Source organism: Dinoponera quadriceps, unplaced genomic scaffold, assembly GCF_001313825.1.
Source record: "Dinoponera quadriceps isolate SergipeBrazil2010 unplaced genomic scaffold, ASM131382v1 scaffold566, whole genome shotgun sequence".
Lineage (NCBI taxonomy): Eukaryota > Metazoa > Arthropoda > Insecta > Hymenoptera > Formicidae > Dinoponera > Dinoponera quadriceps.
Genome location: NW_014555972.1, coordinates 1,666,814 through 1,684,800, shown reverse-complemented (window position 1 = coordinate 1,684,800; position 17,987 = coordinate 1,666,814). Strand labels below are relative to the sequence as shown.

General features: G+C 36.4%; 1 protein-coding gene across 2 annotated transcripts; it reads right to left on the bottom strand.

Annotated features, from left to right (window-relative positions):
- Positions 1 to 67: 67 nt before the first annotated feature.
- On the bottom strand, positions 68 to 16,125 carry LOC106746356 (long-chain fatty acid transport protein 4). 2 transcript variants are annotated; one of them, XM_014622898.1, is made up of 14 exons: positions 16,050 to 16,125; positions 15,563 to 15,974; positions 9,633 to 9,783; positions 8,438 to 8,675; positions 7,366 to 7,597; positions 5,759 to 5,960; positions 4,815 to 5,007; positions 3,885 to 4,028; positions 3,364 to 3,501; positions 2,595 to 2,661; positions 2,180 to 2,270; positions 1,871 to 2,024; positions 1,714 to 1,769; positions 68 to 1,623 (listed from the first exon to the last, which is right to left on the bottom strand). In XM_014622898.1, the coding sequence occupies exons 2-14, from the start codon at positions 15,682 to 15,684 to the stop codon at positions 1,528 to 1,530; spliced, it is 1,884 nt and encodes a 627-aa protein (XP_014478384.1). In that variant the 5' UTR covers positions 15,685 to 15,974; positions 16,050 to 16,125; the 3' UTR covers positions 68 to 1,527. The 2 variants fall into 2 exon arrangements, with proteins under 2 accessions (XP_014478384.1, XP_014478383.1); XM_014622897.1 differs by having other exon boundaries at positions 15,563 to 16,085.
- Between the last annotated feature and the right edge of the window lie 1,862 nt (positions 16,126 to 17,987).

Sequence of the window (17,987 nt, the reverse complement as noted above, 5' to 3'; positions counted from 1 at the left end):
AATAACCAAAGATAGAAAATCTCTTATAATTAGGAGAGAAAGGCGCTAGATGGCAAGAGAGTTATCGTTACAATAAAATTTCTTTATTTGTGTAACAGCCATACATTTTACAAAAATAGAAATCAACAGTTCTGTAAAGTATTTCTCTAAATATATATGTGTATACACATGTATCTTCGAAGAAGCTGGAAGATATTACTTATTGACGATATAAGAATAACAATGTCCGGATTAGGAATTTTACATCGAACTGTATTTCCGCTTGACTTTCGGCAGAAAACAATATATATATATATTTACGCGACTGCTCTGGTGCAATGAGAATCACTGGAACGCACCGGAGACTGCGCAGGAAACAGAGCTACCTCATCCCAAGTATATCGTGTATACCGGGTGATCGCAAAAGAAGCTAACACAGAGTTGAGAAAGGGGAAAACTTCGCGAGTATCTATTTCTCTAAAAAGTATCGCGTATAGTTGTGAATATCGTAAATATCAAAACCTACAGCATAATTTAACGAAAAGTTTTACACACGCGCGCATATACACATCTAGCACATAAATTATATGACAATTACAATTATACCTTCAAAAAAATGTGACTTATAAAATTAAGAGAAATAAAATATCAATGACAGCGACGGACTTTGTACAAATTTTCGATGTTGCAAACTAGAAAGCCTTACTTATTGACAGCAGCATACGCGTGTCATTAACGAATAAGTTAAATTAAAGCTCGAGAAGTTAGCAAGATGCACGATGAAACCCCGAAATATCGACAGACGTTACCCCTGCTACAATTATGATTTTCCTTCATACCTAATCATAATCGTTGAATTCACATAAATTACAAGTGCCTTTTCTCAACTCGACGTAACAAATTTGGTATTCAATTTTTTATCCTTTCGCATTTCAATCACTAATGAAAATTAAAGCGCATTTAAAGCAAGTACAACACCTGATATTAAACATGACAACACATTATATACAATTCGTTCGACATAACTTTAGATGTAAGATTTTTTTTCCATGACGCTCGTGAATTTTTATCTGCTAAGTGTATCAAGATTTCCGTATGTATTTTGCTGTATTTGCAAAGCACACACAAGCGTATCATTATTGTCGCGTAAAAATTTACTGTCATAAATATTAGCCGTAATCTGCGATGTATCAATTATCTTTCTACTTGTCTACTTTAACTGCAAACGAAATGCACATTGCTTCCAAATAACACATATTAAGCCCGGTCTACATGGCTTACATAGACGCAAGACGCAGATCGCAAACGTCATCCTGCGTTCTGCGAGCTACGTAAACCGCGTTTTATGCGCACATTCGCAAAGGAAAACATGCACGATAACCTATTGACGCGTAAAAATAATGTTACCGACTATCTAACACGCTCTAACCACTGGAAATCTGTGAAAACGTATGACATACACGTTAAAATGCAGGTCAATATTTTTCGTTAAAAAAGAGAAGTTCATTCGCGGAAAAGCAATAGTCGCGCTCGGACGAATGTGAAATATTACAACCGAATTTTTCCGTGTAAAATATCATTGTAAAATTCGTCAGTCATCCTCACGTAGGTACCCTTGTTGAGGAAATAGACCGGATCTTTAATCTGCAAAAAAATTACTGTCATTAGAACGGTCGCATTATTTAAAAGAAGAAAAAAAAAACCAAAAAGAGAGAAGAAGAGAACAAAACTTGCCTTCTTAATGTCGAAAGCATCCTGTTGGAGATCCTTCTTTTTCAGCTTGAACGTACCTATAAATATATAAAGTGAATTATTAATGCAAATTATACATTACAGACGCGTTCGGATATGGACTACGAAAAAGAAATCGATAGAAACTTCGTATGATTACCGGTCATTGGTAATTCCGACAAAACACGAATAAAAAGCGGTCTAGCATAGACGGGCAAAGATTTCTTCAATCCCTCCGCCAACTCTTTGATGTCCAAAGAATTGTTCGGGTCGTATATAGCCGCCATTCCTGCCTTACCCTCGTTCCCGGGTACCTAATTGCATGACGATAGACCCTCATCACATTTTCGTTAACTCACTTTCCTTTCGTATTAATTCTAAAGCGAGTATTGACTCGTGTAAACTGGAGACGACGTCATTTAAATTTTGATACTCAGGTTAGTCAAGAGCAAATACAATTGGCATTTACCTCCACACCATATACAGCAGCGTCCTTGAGTCCTATCACATTGCTGACGATGGCCTCCACCTCCGAAGTAGCAACGTTTTCACCTCGCCACCTGTAATTTAAAATCCAATTTTAAAACGTTCGATTGTAAAATTTTGCAAGCCGATATAAAAATTTCAGTTTTAAGAATTTCGAAGAATTTTTCGACTTGAAACATTTCAATTTGAGACATTTCAAACTCAAACAGTTGAATTTCAAAAAATATGTAATATTATTGGTCAAATTCGCCGATTTATAACAAAGATTTATAACTCGGTCAGAAAGAGAGAAAGAAGAGGGAAGAGAGATTGTTAAAACAATAAGTTTGTTTAACGTTAAAATGTCAATTGTCTGAATAGTTGATATAAATTTTATCAATAAGATAATAAATACGTGCCTAAACGTATCACCGGTTCTGTCCTTAAAGAAGAAGTATCCATATTCGTCCATGATTAAAATATCACCTATTTAAAAAACCAAATCATGATGCGAATGATTTGCTCGTGGTAGAATAAAAACATTAAAACCGAAACACCATTTGGTTTTGGGCTCTAAGAGCCTTGTTAAAAAAATGCAAAATTACAGAACAACCTAACCGTAACTTTCCTTGCGTGGTTCAGTGGACGGATGATAGAGATTGGCACAGTATCCAGAATGATTTGAAAGATTTAAAACTCAATAAAAAGCATTATCAAATAAATTACCACCGGTTTATTACTTTAATTTTTAGTTAACAAAAAAATAGCTCTACAAGAACTTCAATACAACAAAACATCAAACAGCGCTAATATCACAACTACACGGAGAAAACAAATTTTGTTAGAGCAACAAATTGTTAATGTAGTGACAACAACAAAAAATTTGCTTGGGCAGCAGAGAGACTTAATATTAATTGTTATAAAGAATATTAATTATTATTCGCTGAATACATGAACAACAAAATAATTTGGTTGTGCCAACTAAATCTTACTGCTGTCGTAACGATATTTTTCTACAACAAAATTATTATTTTTTTATTTATTTGTAATAAATGTTTTTTCAAGAGTTCAATACTTTACAGCTAAGAAACATGAGTATGTCAGTTTGTTAAAGCTTTGTCGGTTTTGATGCTTTCCCTCTATCGTGTGCATAGACATACACATTCTTCATTCCACATTTTTACCGACCAGAATTGAAAACACGATCGCCCTTCTTGAAGACATCGTGTATGATCTTCTGCTCCGAGGCCTTCTTGTCTGCGTAACCGCTAAAGTCGTTTATCGCTTTCTTCGGATTGATCTTGCCCACAAAAACACCGGGCTCACCTGGACGAATACTTTAATTAGATTTTCCCTAAATAATTCAGTTGACAAAATGATGCATCTCCAATCACCATGCCGAAAGCAGGCAGGGTTACACTGAAAAATGAGCTTAGTTCAATTTACCTGACAAGACACGTACAACACAAACAACTAAGCACGTTTTCGCTGAAGGAAATAAAATTTCCCGTGAATTAAATTTCGCTCTTATCGCCAGAGATTCTATTTCCTTCGACCAAAACATGTTTCGTTGTTCATTGTCAGGTAAATCCAATCAAATTTATTTATCAATGTAAATTCAACGCAGTAACGCGAAATGAATTCTTTACGGAAAATATCAATGCTTCCGTCGCATTTCCTCCTCAACATGAATTTCCGAAGATACATACCAGGTTTGCACGGTATGCAGAATCCGTCGGGTCCTCTCAACGGCTCACCTGTCTCGTCGTCAACCCTCAACAATGCGACAGGGTATAACATACTAGCGTATCTCGGCACAAAACCAACAGCGCCAACTGTGTTGTCGATATTGACTGCGAATCGAATCAAATATTCTTCGTTAGACAACTATAACACTTGACGATTATGATATGATTATAGATTAGTTTGGATCAAAATTATTATTTCCGCTAACCTCGAAAAAAAGAGATGTGTTAAGATAATTCGCCAAGAACTTCGCGTTGACAGTAGCGACACAGTTCAGAATGACAAAGGGATGAATAGAATGCATCCAGCATGCGCTACAAATACTTCGAAGCGTTTCTCCTTCTTGGCTTCTCTTTTGGGTTCAAATAAAGGAAGAAAAAGAAGGAGAAACGCTTCGAAGTATTTGTAGCGCGTCATTTCCTTATCATTTGCTCAATTGTGCAGGTGTGATTTGCGACATATTTACTAAACTCGTAAAGTGGACGAAAATCAAGATTAGTATGGAATTTCACACACGTGAGAGCATATTTTCCATTCTTTTCAACGGCCGTGAAATCGTGCGTTTTCTCTATTAATAGAACTTTGTTTCGCGTGTCTTTCACGTCTATTTATTGACTATAATGAGGGAAAAGGCTAGTTTCCCTCCATTTTCACAAGTGTCTTCAAGCGACTTCAAATGTTGCTTTATCCAAATATCTCCTCTTTATTCGCAAATGGCACGCAATATTTCTCAACGTGTCATTTCTCGTCTATGATGTCACAAATCTAATATGACTGCAATGATTATTCCGGGGCCTTAAACGCTACCGATAAACACGCACGCGCAAATTGTATCCGGCGTGTACGTTAGTTAACGAAGCGGAATTAATCGGGAACACATGTGTGAAAATTACCGAGATTGGAGTTTCCCTCGGTGGCTCCGTAGAACTCGCCTATCTGCTTCACGCCGAATCTTTTCACAAACGATTCCCAAATTTGCGGTCTCAGACCATTTCCGAACATTAGGCGTATTTTATGCGCGTTGTCATATTCACCCGGAGGAACCGTGAGAAGGAACCGGCAGATTTCCCCGATGTATTGTGCTATCTGACGTAAAAATATGTCCGTTATTATTGGGAGAATTTCATAATTTATTAATGCAATGACGTAAATCCAAGAATTTCGTAATGCAATGACATGAAAAAGTTGAAACTATTCCACAACAAATAGTTTGCATAACACAATTTCTAAGTGCAATACGTATTGAAGACGTATGAATACAAAGTCCTGAAAATATACAGGATCTGGCCGTAATGGTGATATAAAATAAGCAATCGTTAATAATAATTTTTAAGCAATCGAACAGAACGAGTATAATTCTCACAAAATAAATCAAGAACGTAGGATAAAATGTTTTCGTACAAAGCTTTCTCTTCGAGAAAATCAATTAGGATTATTTGTCTTACAATTTTAATAATAGTGGTTTTTATGGAACAGAACAAAGAAAAAATATATATATATATATGTAGTCTGATTCAAACGGCAAAAAAGATATTTGAAGAATATTCAAACTAGAGTTTGAATCAAATGCGGAGCCTTATGAATCATTCTCGCATAAGAAACCGCCGATTTTTACAATCGTACATTGACTACAACCAGTTTTCGTATAAAGGACGTGAATATTTTTCTCCGAAATTTGTATGAAAATATTTAACAACGTAAACATTCAGAATCTTCGAGATATTTTTGGATGACCAATATGAACTGTGAAATCGTTTTAAACGAATCTTTCTTTTCCGTGAGAAATTATGGTCCCTTAATCATTCTTAGATTTGCACAAATATTGATATAATCTTACAGTACACTCGTAATGGACGCAATCTGTCCAAAACTTGGACGCACTGAACCGTCTACGGAGCACGACGGTGACACCTCCTATCAGTGCTTGTCCTGCTCCAATTATGCCACCTGCGGTATGATAAAGAGGCAGAGGATTGTAAATTCGATCGTTCGGACGTAGATTAAGCATTGCGTTCACGCCGCATGTCATTAACATGTATCTGAAAGTGAAAAAACAGCAGGCGCGCGCTATAATTAACTGATTTGTTGTGAAAGCGCTTTGAAGGAATGCGTTACGTAAAGATAAAATGGCATTTATGTTTTGTAGTGTGTATATAAATAATTCTAATTTGAGCGACGTACAAAACTTTCATTTTACCACCAAACAAAATAAATAACTACCGCGATGTGAGTTCGCGCGTATCAGTAACATATAGAAGGTATCTATTTTTAATCCTTTTCTTTCAAGGAAAACTTGGCGATAACTCTCATCGAAACATTCACCGATTTAAGCGCAGTTTTAATATCGTTTAAAAGTAAATTTTAATATCGTTAAATGTAAATAAATACGTCACAAGATACAAACGTAAATGCAAGAGAATGCAAGAGGTCAAGATAAATTAAGAATACATTTGTTTCTCTTTACATACGAGGAAGAAATATCTAAGAAATAAAAAATATTTATTCGATAGGTACTAATGACATGTTTATTCGAATTTAAACTTTCACGTTCAAATAAAACAATTATATATATGAAATGCCACGATTTAAAAAAAAGTATATATATATATATATATATAAGGATTATATATATATATATATAATCCTTTATTTGAAAAAAATATTTTTTCAATGGAGAAATATGTATATTAGCATAAGCAAATATATTATTAATAACCATTGGATAAATATTTCATTATCTTTTAAGTATTTTTTCTTTCAATATAAGTACATTTCCCTGTGATTTTATAAAGATAGCTTGCTGAGTCTCGCGTGATGGCCATCCGGCATTGCGATAACTAGATGCATCTCATTAACTTACACGTGAGACATAAATTTTACCACATGTTACCAGAATTAAACTCATCTTACTAATAGAGAACTGACAAAATAAGTTGCAAAATATACGCACGTCGAGAAGTGTATTTATTTACCGGATCATCAATCGCACGATCTTCAGTTGAACTTGAAAACAATATGTAGCAATTAAAGCAAAGTGCGACGTGTTAACTCTTTAAGCCCCAACCATCACAATCGTGATGATCATATATCGTATCTATACATTAGTATGTGTCCTACCATCACAACAGTGATGGTGAGTTTCCGAGACTTACGTAAGAGAAATATTTTTCTTATGATTTCTCTCTAAGATTTCAAAGGTACTTTTTACTGATGAATATTAATACTGATATATTAATGAATAATACGTAATATTATAAAATATTAATAATACGTAATATTGATACTGATATATTTGAAATTTTGCTGATATGTTGTGGTCTTGTATAAAAAGAGGAAAAGAAAAGTATCACGTGGTTTAAGTATCCAAATAAAAAATGTCTGAGGTCTTGAAGAGGATGACGATCGATCGCGCATTTGATGACAAGCGAAACCGCGGAAGCTCACCTCAAATTATTGATAACGGCAGCCTTTGGCATTCCCGTCGTGCCGGACGTGTAGATGTAGATCAATTTGTCCCGGGGGCTGCCAATGTCAAGTTCGACGATGAGGGGTCCGGGATCGATGCTGCTGATTTCCATGTTGAGGTCGAACGCCCCTTCCAAGACCGGGGTGTCCGCCGACTCCGACCATTGGTAAATGTCGATGTCGGGAATTTTGCTCTTGATGTCGCAAATTGCTGCATACAACGTGCTTCAATTACGATTGCGGAACGAAAACGAGTTTTGATTTTTCCTCGATTCAATAGAGAGCCTATTTAGAAAGCCGCACACGTTAGAGAAAGTTTCGCGACAGCAATCAACGAAAAGGGTAAACTTTGCGATTTCCCGCGACACGAATTACACACGGCAAAGAGATCGGTCATCGACATCATTGATAATAAAATTCTACCGACTCGATGATTCTCGCTCAATGATTCTCAATGGTAAAGTTGCACGTTCACAAAAACTGTCAAAAAGTTGGGAAGTAACGAGTTACTTGTAATCCGTTGCAAATTACTTTTATCAATAACAATTTCATGACGATGTTATATTTTTGTTTCATTAGTAACAATAACGTGTTTATAAGTTACATTTCTTGAGTGACGGTAACGAATATAATTGTTACTTTTATCGTTATTCTTGCACACATACAACATATAGGGGAAAAGCGCCAAAACTGACGTACTGATAGATATGGTAAACCGACATTGTTCTGCTAAAAAAAAATCCATGATAGCTTTTATGCAGGTAACTCGCGTCCATACATCGTCGCGTCGTGTGACGATTGTCATAGCAAGAATCATAATCACAGGCTCTTGCACCGTATTTCACACTTGGGCGTCCCTCCATCCTAACACGTGTAATGCGATACAATCTCTCCTATATCGGTAACAAGCGGTAACACGGGATACGTACGTGTCTCTCTCCGCGTGGAATCGATTGTAAAATGAGCGATGAGCGCTTCTGACATGCGAGGTTTTTGCGCACAACCAGCACGTATCGACAACCATCGACGAGGCAAATGGAAGTGGTCTTACCATCCTTAAGTTCGGAGCCAAAAATGATGGCTTTGCAGCCGGCAGCGTGGATGCTGTGCAAGAGAGTCTCGTGGCGAAGATTTGTGTTGACCAGAGCCGCGACGAAGCCGGCCTTGTTGAGACCCAGCCAGGTACCAATGTACTCCGGACGACCCTCCATAACTAGAGCTATACTGTCATTGCGCGAAAATGGCCTCGTGCGGAAGTAACGTCCTATACGATTGCTGAATTGCTCCAACTGTGTGCCAGACGAACGTGAAGGGTGATTATGCGTGTTTAATATTTCCAAACCAGACTGTATCGCTAATAACAATCGACGGGCTTAGAAATCTTTTCGGTCGCGACTGAAGCGAATATTATAGACATTCGTTCACCGCTTATTTCTTAAACGTTTATTTATTAATATGTATTGAAATCAATGTGTTTATTAATACACGCTTCCGACACTTTGTTCTACTATCTTTCAATTTCCATTGTATGGTAGTGTAATTTTTTATAAGTGTTGGGTGACCAACGTTTCAAAAGTATTTGTGATTTTGGAAAGCCGATGGAATATTATTTATACAAATTATTTATACGAGTAAAGTCTGTTGAAATTAGCGGTAAATGTAGACATTTAAATTGCTCTAATTTAAAAACTAAAAAAATCATTCGAATGAAATTTTGGTAAACGAAAAGTTGCTTTGCTTGATATCAAGAATTTTCCGGTGCACTCCTAATGGATTATTCTGGAAACTCCTGCATACGTATATTCATAGAAGAAAATGTCTCAGTAGTTCGGAAAGTGTATTCAGAGATCATAAAAATCAGATACGAAATTATAAATACATATTCAAAGAACTCTTTTGCTGACCGGCATGGCTGCTCTCGGAGTTTGCCGAATTTTTTAATCTTTGAAATAATCGTTTATATTAATGATCTTTATTTGTTGGAAAACTACGATTAATGACTGTGGTCGGTATTCATATTCAGATCTTACATTTAAAATTGTCTTAAGTTCATCTGCAGATGTTCCGTAACCAATGAAATCGTACAGCATCTGAAAGTGAACTTAAAACGATCTTATAAGATCCATCTATACCGACCTATGATTTCATTGCGGCTTTGAAAATGATCGAGAATTAATGTGAATATTAAATACGCAGCACAGTATAAATTTATTCAAATGGTAAACGATCTTTGCGTCATGAATTACCTGTTTATATTTCCATTCCTTATCTTCGAAGATATAAGCAATTTTTTCCGGATGAGCCGTTGCATACTGCGAGAACACTCTCGCGACAGTATATTCGCGTTTCTCCCACCACCAAAGTAGTATATTAACTCGTAAAAATCGATAAGCCCCTCTACACACACAATGAAAGATGCATAAATTAATTTAAATTATCAATAAACCAAAGAATATCTTGTTAACGATTTACATATTAAACATTACATATTAAATATGTGCAAATGTGGTTTATATATTTTGATAGGTCAACAAGTATACCTAATTCGTATATTGAATCGTACTTAATTGAAATTTCTTCAACTTCAGTTTTACGTTAAATATAATATACATTAGAAAATTTCGTATTAGAAAAGTTAAAAAGAATTCTATATTTATCGTTGTTTAAAATATTTGAAATTATCGGAGAAGAAATAATAATAAGCTTCATTTACCACATAAATTTTCATCATGAATTAAGGTTAATACATTATATGTTGCATATGCATTATATATAATGCAGCATAACAAATGTGAAATTGCTTTAAATACGATAGAAATTTATATTAATTGACGGTATATTTTGGTGGGAAATCGGGATCGAACAATCGAATATAATTTTAGACCACAGGGACGAGGCAACGACTTTCTCGATTTTCTTTCCGCTGTAAAAAGAAAAAATTTGGGAAAAAAGTTTTCGAGTGGGAAGGCATGACATCGCATGTTTTCTAAATTGGTAATACATCCTCTGCTTGGTCCCCTCACGTAATGTCCTTTTCTCTCACAATCAATTGGTTAATATCGCCACACGACACGCGCGTGATGTGTGTCACGCGAACGCAGCTGCTCTATTATTGCTCTATTATTGCTCACCTAACACCTGGGCAAAATACAACATTATGTGGATAAAGAAACGTCGTTTTGCTGCTGCGATCGAAGGACACGTTTAGATGAGCACATTTGAACACCATTGTATCCAATCTTAATTTATTTTTCAATCTTATCCTGAGAGAATATATAGAACATCAGAAATTCCTATAGTAATCGGTCGATCTTATCTATCGATAAGATTATTGCTCTTAACAGGTCTTATAGTTGTTACTAGTTCAAAGAATGAAAATTTTTCACTTATCAAATATTACCAACTTGCTTTGCGACATGAGGGCTGTGATGTAAATTATTAATATTCACTTCAACGCATTTATACTATAGATTTGTTGTAGTCCTGTTGGAAACTGCAGTAGATATGCCACACACTACTACAGGGCAAAGGGGACTTTGTTCTTCGAGTCATGATAGGATCGACGCTGCATAGAAGGCGAACGTTGATAATTATCGGCTCGAATTAAGAACTGCAAAATTAACAAGGGACAAGTGAGAATAACAATGTGGCAACTGATTGAAAAAATACTATGATCACTTTTTAACTTCGCATCGATGTCTATATTTATTCTTATTTCGAAAAAGAAAGATAACGTAAGCTCTAGCCATTTGGATCAATATTAGCATTTGACAGTTTGCGGGAGAAACACGTGTATTACTGCTTTTCTCTCGATGTGATAAACAATTATTACTTGTGTAAAAGGTGTAAAAAGTCTCGTATAGAAACATTTATAATGGAACATTTTGCAACCGTTACGCAATTAAAAAGAATAAAAGGGGTCCGATATAATTAGACGCGCGCGTGATATGCGATACAATGATGAAATTATAAATATTTAAATCAGATTGGAAGATTGGAAATTGTAAATTAAATCACCTTGCAATGCACTGTGGTAACCGCTCGTGAAAGGCATAATTCGTGATTGTTTAATAATGGTTACCGGAGCACTCTGTATGATGAAATTACCGACCTTAGACTCATGCGTGTGTGTTGCGCGTTTTATTTAAATGAGTTTTATTCTTTCGCGTGAGTTCGATGACATACGTCTGGCGGCACACTCGCACAGAGTGATATCTACAAAGATAAACCGGTGCAAGTGACTGAAGGATAACGACGTAACTGAGTTACTTAAATGCACGCATAACGCATCTATCGATATCATTCAACCTCCTTGTAATTACTGTTGCTGAAATTGTGTATTAACGATATTAACACAACGGTTGCAACATTTTTCAATCAGACGCGTCTCGAAACGGATGAAAATCGCCTGACCGTTTTAGCGATTTTCGCCCGTAGCAAAGCTAGTCGAAAAGAAATGCGTCGTAACCTTTCGCTGACACTGTGCGAAAAATTATATAAAAAATTGTCTTTTTTTATCTCTCTCTCTCTCTCTCTCTCTCCCTTTCTCTATTAATTCTATATTCAACAAACTAATCTACAGGCATAAAATATACATGCCTTTCATTTACGACACATGAACAATAAGCTAATCGCTCCTATTATCACTACTGATAAAACGTATAAACGTATAAACGCAATGTTAATCTTCGTAACGCGATCTTGATAACGATTGACACGTGGTATTTCATACGACCGCTGACAAAATAAAACACAAATAACGCAGTAATGTTATACGGCATTTCACTTTGTCATTTGCTTTCTCTTCTTTCTATTTTATTTTTTTCTGTTTAATAACGTTGCATCGGTACAGAAGTGTATTTTACAACGTTCCTCCATTTGCAAGTTTTACGACAAGATTATATTATTATATCATAAAATGTTTTATCTTTCACATACAAAATATTTTCACATTTGACGATATTGCAAAATAATTAAAAAGGTTTGCCCGACGACCTTGCTGATTTTATTATTTGACTTCAGACATTCTCACCTATCAAATAAACGTGACAGTTACAGTTGGACAACGATAGTTTTCTGGACAATTGTTTAATTATCTACATTCCATTGTTTGCAAAGTACTAGCCTGACTCGCAATAAATGGTCGAAACAACATAATTAGAGCAGCCCTTTGAGTTTCATGCACGATACATCGGACACTATAATTTCCGTGCGCGTGGTGGCCGTCGTGCCAGCAATATCCGTGGTACTTGTTGCACATACGCATAAGATGGATATGTAACACACTGTACCGGTATGATATTTCAATCAATTGGCGATCTTCACGGCTGTATTAAAATCAACGACAACGATTGCCAAGCGATAAAGCGTTCATTTGGCACGTTGCCTTCTTATCAAAAATAAGAAAAAACTTGCATTGTGTTACAAATGCACGTTACACAGCAAAATTCAAGAAAATTGAATGCAAAAGGAACATCGTTATTCTAAAGCAAGGTACAAGGCTAAAATTGTTTAACCTTTAGAGGGCCGGGATTTGAGAGGGCATATCCGCCTTAGTAAAGTGGTAAAAAAGGTATCTTATATCATGGATTGACTATACACTAAGTATCGATCATAGGTAACGCCAATATATTGGCTTTCCAGTCCTCTAAAAGTTAATCGCGTCGTACACGTGTCACGAGAGAAAAGCATGTTCCTTTTTTGAATAACAAATATGCCTACAAAAGAAAATTAACTATTCATGTGATACAACTGACATTTAGCTACAAGAACTAGTTATTATTCATGGAAGCTAAAAACTAGACACAGAGACAAAAAATTATGTAAATTTCAGTTACATTATACGGCTAGTTAATGTTTACCTGTGAAAAACTTGGAAATTTTTTTGGGAGCTAATTCTTAGCTGTGCGAGCTAATTCTTTTTTTCCATGCATATACAAAATGCTCGAAGAAAAACATTCAATATTTACATAGTACACACTATACCGTCTGAGTAAAAAGACATTCTCGAAAATTCAACCGCTTCTGAGATACAAACATTTTCATATATTAACATCATGATCGTCTTATTGACTTCTACGTGTCGCATGTGTGACGCGAGAAGAAGATAATCTGTGTAAATTTTATGTCGATATTTACAGAAGGTATCTCTATGAAGAAGGCGAACGTATATGAAAATAGAAAGACATCTGTGTAAATTTTATGTCGATACTTACAGAAGGTAAAGGTTTATGTAAAAATAAGGCTTATGTAAAAATTAACTATTCATGTGATACATTTGCTGACATTTAATTACCAGAACTAATTTTTATTTGTGGGAGCTTAAAACTGGACACAGAGACAAAAAATTAAATTATCTAAATTTCAGTTGCATCGTACAGTTAGTTAATGTTTACCTGTGGGAAAACTTGGTAATTTTTGTGGAAGCTAGTTTTTAGCTGTGCGACATACATACACGTTGGCATCTTCTTCATAGAGTTCGCGACTCTGTAAAAAGAAGACGTCAAATGTGTATGGAAATGGAAGAAGGGCGTACGGAACACCTTCTGTAAATGTCGAGACAAAGATTTAAACGGATTATCTTTTTCTCACGTCGCGCGACACGTAAGAGCCAGTAAGTCAATCACGATGTTAACATACAAAAATGTTTTCTTGAACACTCTGTATAAAGATAAACATAAATAAGTTCCTCCAATCAATCGTAACATTGAATATATTGAGCACTCGTGAGTAATTCTAACTTTGAGCACGACTGGCCGCAAAACTTATCATTTGGACATTACCCTCTTTATCAGAATTATAACTGTATCATTCCTCTATTGGTTTTAAAAACAGCATGGCTTATTCAACTTAGATAACGACAATCAGAAATGATAGTTGTCCTATTTAAAGTTAATTATATTTAATGGTTAGTTTCCATGTTTAAGTCTTCTGGTTTTTTCCGTTGCCGTCCCTTTAACTGAGAACATCAGAAACGAGAAAATATAATAACGCTCAAAATTCTTGCAAAATACGTTGAAATAAGAAGATAGATTCGGGGAAAGGTTTGCGATCATTTTACAAATTTGCTCAATTGGTTGCAAGTGTCACTCTGTGGTCATACTTTTAATTTTAACGTGTTTCGCAAGAATTATGAGGATATATTTCCTCGTTTCTGACGTTATCGGTCGACGCATCAAGTGTTTGTATTAAGATGATAACAACGAGGAGGCAGAAATCTTAAGAGAATTTAAAATATCACAAGTCTGAATAATAAACGTTTCGTCTCGCATATAAAATTGTACCGAAGGAAAATAAAAAAATACCCGTACGTAAAGAGGAAAAGAAAAGCATGCGAGATTATATACATAATTTGTCGAAGAAACTCCAAACAAACTATTAATAATTTGATCGACGGTCAAGGAAATTACGACTAAAAGTTACGAATTAAGAACAAAATGTCTATCACGATAGAAAAGTATAATATACGACGATAAGAATAAAAGAAGGTACCACGAAGAATCCTCGCGCGCTCCCCATCATGCGCGTCGCATTCCAACGTCAAACGAAGCATTGAAGCGAATGCGACGGGCAATCATGCATCCCGGGCACTGAACGCAAATTGTTAATCCATAACATAACATGAAGCACGGAAGCCGTTTCTACACGGGAGCCGTTTAAAGCCGGTAGTATTTCGCGAAATATTCCGAGCGACGTCCGCATCGACATTTCTCCCTCGCTTTGTCCGAACGAAATAATTCGCAAATATTATTACCGACCGGTGTATGTCTAATCGAACGTTTGAAATACGAACGAATTGAATGAATTCGTGGCCGTTCGTTCGCACAACTTCGCCCATTAGATATCGGGAACGTCCGCCTAACAAACGTCGGCGTTTTGGATCAACCAGAGCGCCGGGGCGTGAAACTAAAGCGATCGTCATCGGTTGCCCGCGTCTTGAATTAAATTTCGCGGACAAAGTCCGCGAGAGATAAGGTGGACGGGGAAATAACGGTACTCTCTCGGCGGTCACGAGCTCAACGCATCCTCGCATTTCCTGCTCCTGTTAGCGGTACTAGTTTAGCCGGCCGAGCCGATTTCGCGAACAACCGTGCGGCTACCTGTCCCACACTCCTAACATCCCTATTCTCATCCCCTCCCGCTTACATTCTCTCAGTTCGCACTCATTCGTACTCACAGAACATCTCTGGGCAACGTTTTGTAGAGCATGTAAAGGAAGCGCCGCCGACTTCCGGTGAGGAGAAAGCCGCCGAGCAGCAAGCTCAGCGCGGTGATGACGACCTGATGGAGCTCCATCATTGTTAATTAATTCCCGTAGCGCGTCCTCTCGTTTTCTATGTCTCGGGATTAATTAACAGCCCGCGCCCGTGGTAGAGCCAGAAATGGCGCCAGTCAGCTAACCAACCAGCCAGCTAGTGGCCGGTCTTCTCTCTCCCTTTCTCTTTCTGTCTCTTTCTCTCCCTCTCTCCCTCTCTCTCTCTTTCTCAATGCAACGTCAGGTTGGAAACGTCGCCGGCCGTGATAACACCGCGAGAGCCGACTGTCAAGCCTGAGAACTGCCAAGTGCACATGCGGACGCTGTCGCGCGACTGAAACGAGAATACAAGCACGGCTTCAACATGTACCTCTCTCCCTACCGGCCCACGTCCACCACACAAACAGACCAGCGAAACGTGAGTAGTCATCGGTAGCCACACTGGCGTAACCAGCCCGTGAAGACACTCCGGAATCGAGGAACAAGCGATAGAGCACGCTACCCGGCACATCAGCCTTGCGCACTACGCATCAGAGACATGCGCATTCCCGCCGAGGGTCTCTTCCGAGGAAAAAAGACGGTGAACCGCGCGGAATAAAGAGTTTATTTCTTTTTATTTATTGTACTGTCCCTATAAGCGCGTAATATTGTCGGATATTAAATAATATTACTGGAATATTAATAGATTCGTCCATCTCTAATAATATTTAATGTTACTGTAATATTATATATTTTTTAGATATTTAACTCTATGTATGTATATATATATATATATCGCGATAAGCCGTATTCTAACCTTACAAACGTGTGATATCTTCGTCAATATATATATATATATATAATGTATATATGTGTATATGTATATTTTGTTTATATATATTTTCTATGTTATTACTATTTTAGTAATATATTATTTTAATATATTCTTTTAATATGCCAAGAACATTATGTGAAGTGGACATATAACGTCTAGTTATATTATATAGCAGTTATATTCTGTGCTTGTTGGGTTAGTGTAATATTTCGGTTTATATAACAAAAGCTGCAAATGCAATTTCCATAAAACTATATTGAACATGGTACGAAAGTGCGCTTTTAATTTGAGCCTTATAGTCGTGCAAATTTCATATAGAATTTTGTACGCTAACAATAGGCAGTTCGCTTATAATCATCTAATTAACATTAAAGTCAGATAATGATGGCCCTAGGTGATACATAATGAAACTGAAACACTGTAGGAGATATTTATCAGTCATTGGAAGAGTTATTTTAATGGAAAATAGGATACAGAGATCAAATACGAAGTATTTGGATTTCTTGCAAACGTTGCTTACAAACCTCGATCTCAGTGGATCATAAGAAAAATAAAAGGACTGGTTAAAGGTCGCTCATTATAATCTACATGTATGTGTTTGAACATATGCTGATGTGGCCGCGCAGAAAGAACGTCATCGCGATTCATTGGCGCGGATAGCATTGATGTTGGTCGAACCGGCTACTTTGGACGAGTCCACATGATTCGTCTCGCACGCTCGCGGCAATTTGTAGGTCACCATACTATATGAGGCTAGTCATGTATAATGTCGCTTTACAACATGATCGCTTTTCATTGTGAAATTGCGAGCTATTAATGGATCCCACTGACCGATAAAGTATTTTTATATCCATCTTTCTTCATCGCGCCCGTAATAGCTTGAGATTTTTCACGCGCGTCACATCCGCAAGCCTCGTTCGTTTGATCGAAAAAACTCGGTGGATATCTTTTATACAGAGAACGTATATTTGTCGGAACCTCGGTCAAGATAATTGGTATCCGTGGTACCAGTGGATTTTCAGTGATATTAAGGAGACCCTTCATAAGTTTGTTATTTAATGAACAAAAAATACTTTTCTATAATTTTACTTAATTATCCAAGTACTAAATATGAATTTTGGACGAAATTAAAACGAACACGTGTGTATGTTTTTGCGTGTGCACACGATATGATAAACACGGAGATATTTATGTTTATATTCTTTATTGTTCACATTGATACGTCAGTTTATTCATACGTTTTTATTCACGTCAATTAAATTTATTAGAGGTACACGTAATAAGAGGTATATCATTTATATATGCATACATATGTAGACATATATATATACATATACATACATATGTAGATGTTATACATATACGTATGAAGAGGTATCATTGAAATATATATACATATATAGATGTATACCACGGATATTACTATAAATTGTAAATTCCCTACGCCTTCATTTTCAAAACAAAACGGTGAGTAATTCCGAAAATTTCTTTTGTACAATTTCTCTATATTAGTCGCTAATATCACAGTGGTTT

Coding starts and splice junctions, on each gene's coding strand:
- LOC106746356 (XM_014622898.1), bottom strand. CDS start 15,684: ATGATGGAGCTCCATCAGGTCGTCATCACCGCGCTGAGCTTGCTGCTC. Junction 5,961..7,365: donor GCCGTTATCAATAATTTGAG/GTGAGCTTCCGC, acceptor TTTCACTTTCAG/ATACATGTTAATGACATGCG. Junction 3,502..3,884: donor CTGCATACCGTGCAAACCTG/GTATGTATCTTC, acceptor GTATTCGTCCAG/GTGAGCCCGGTGTTTTTGTG.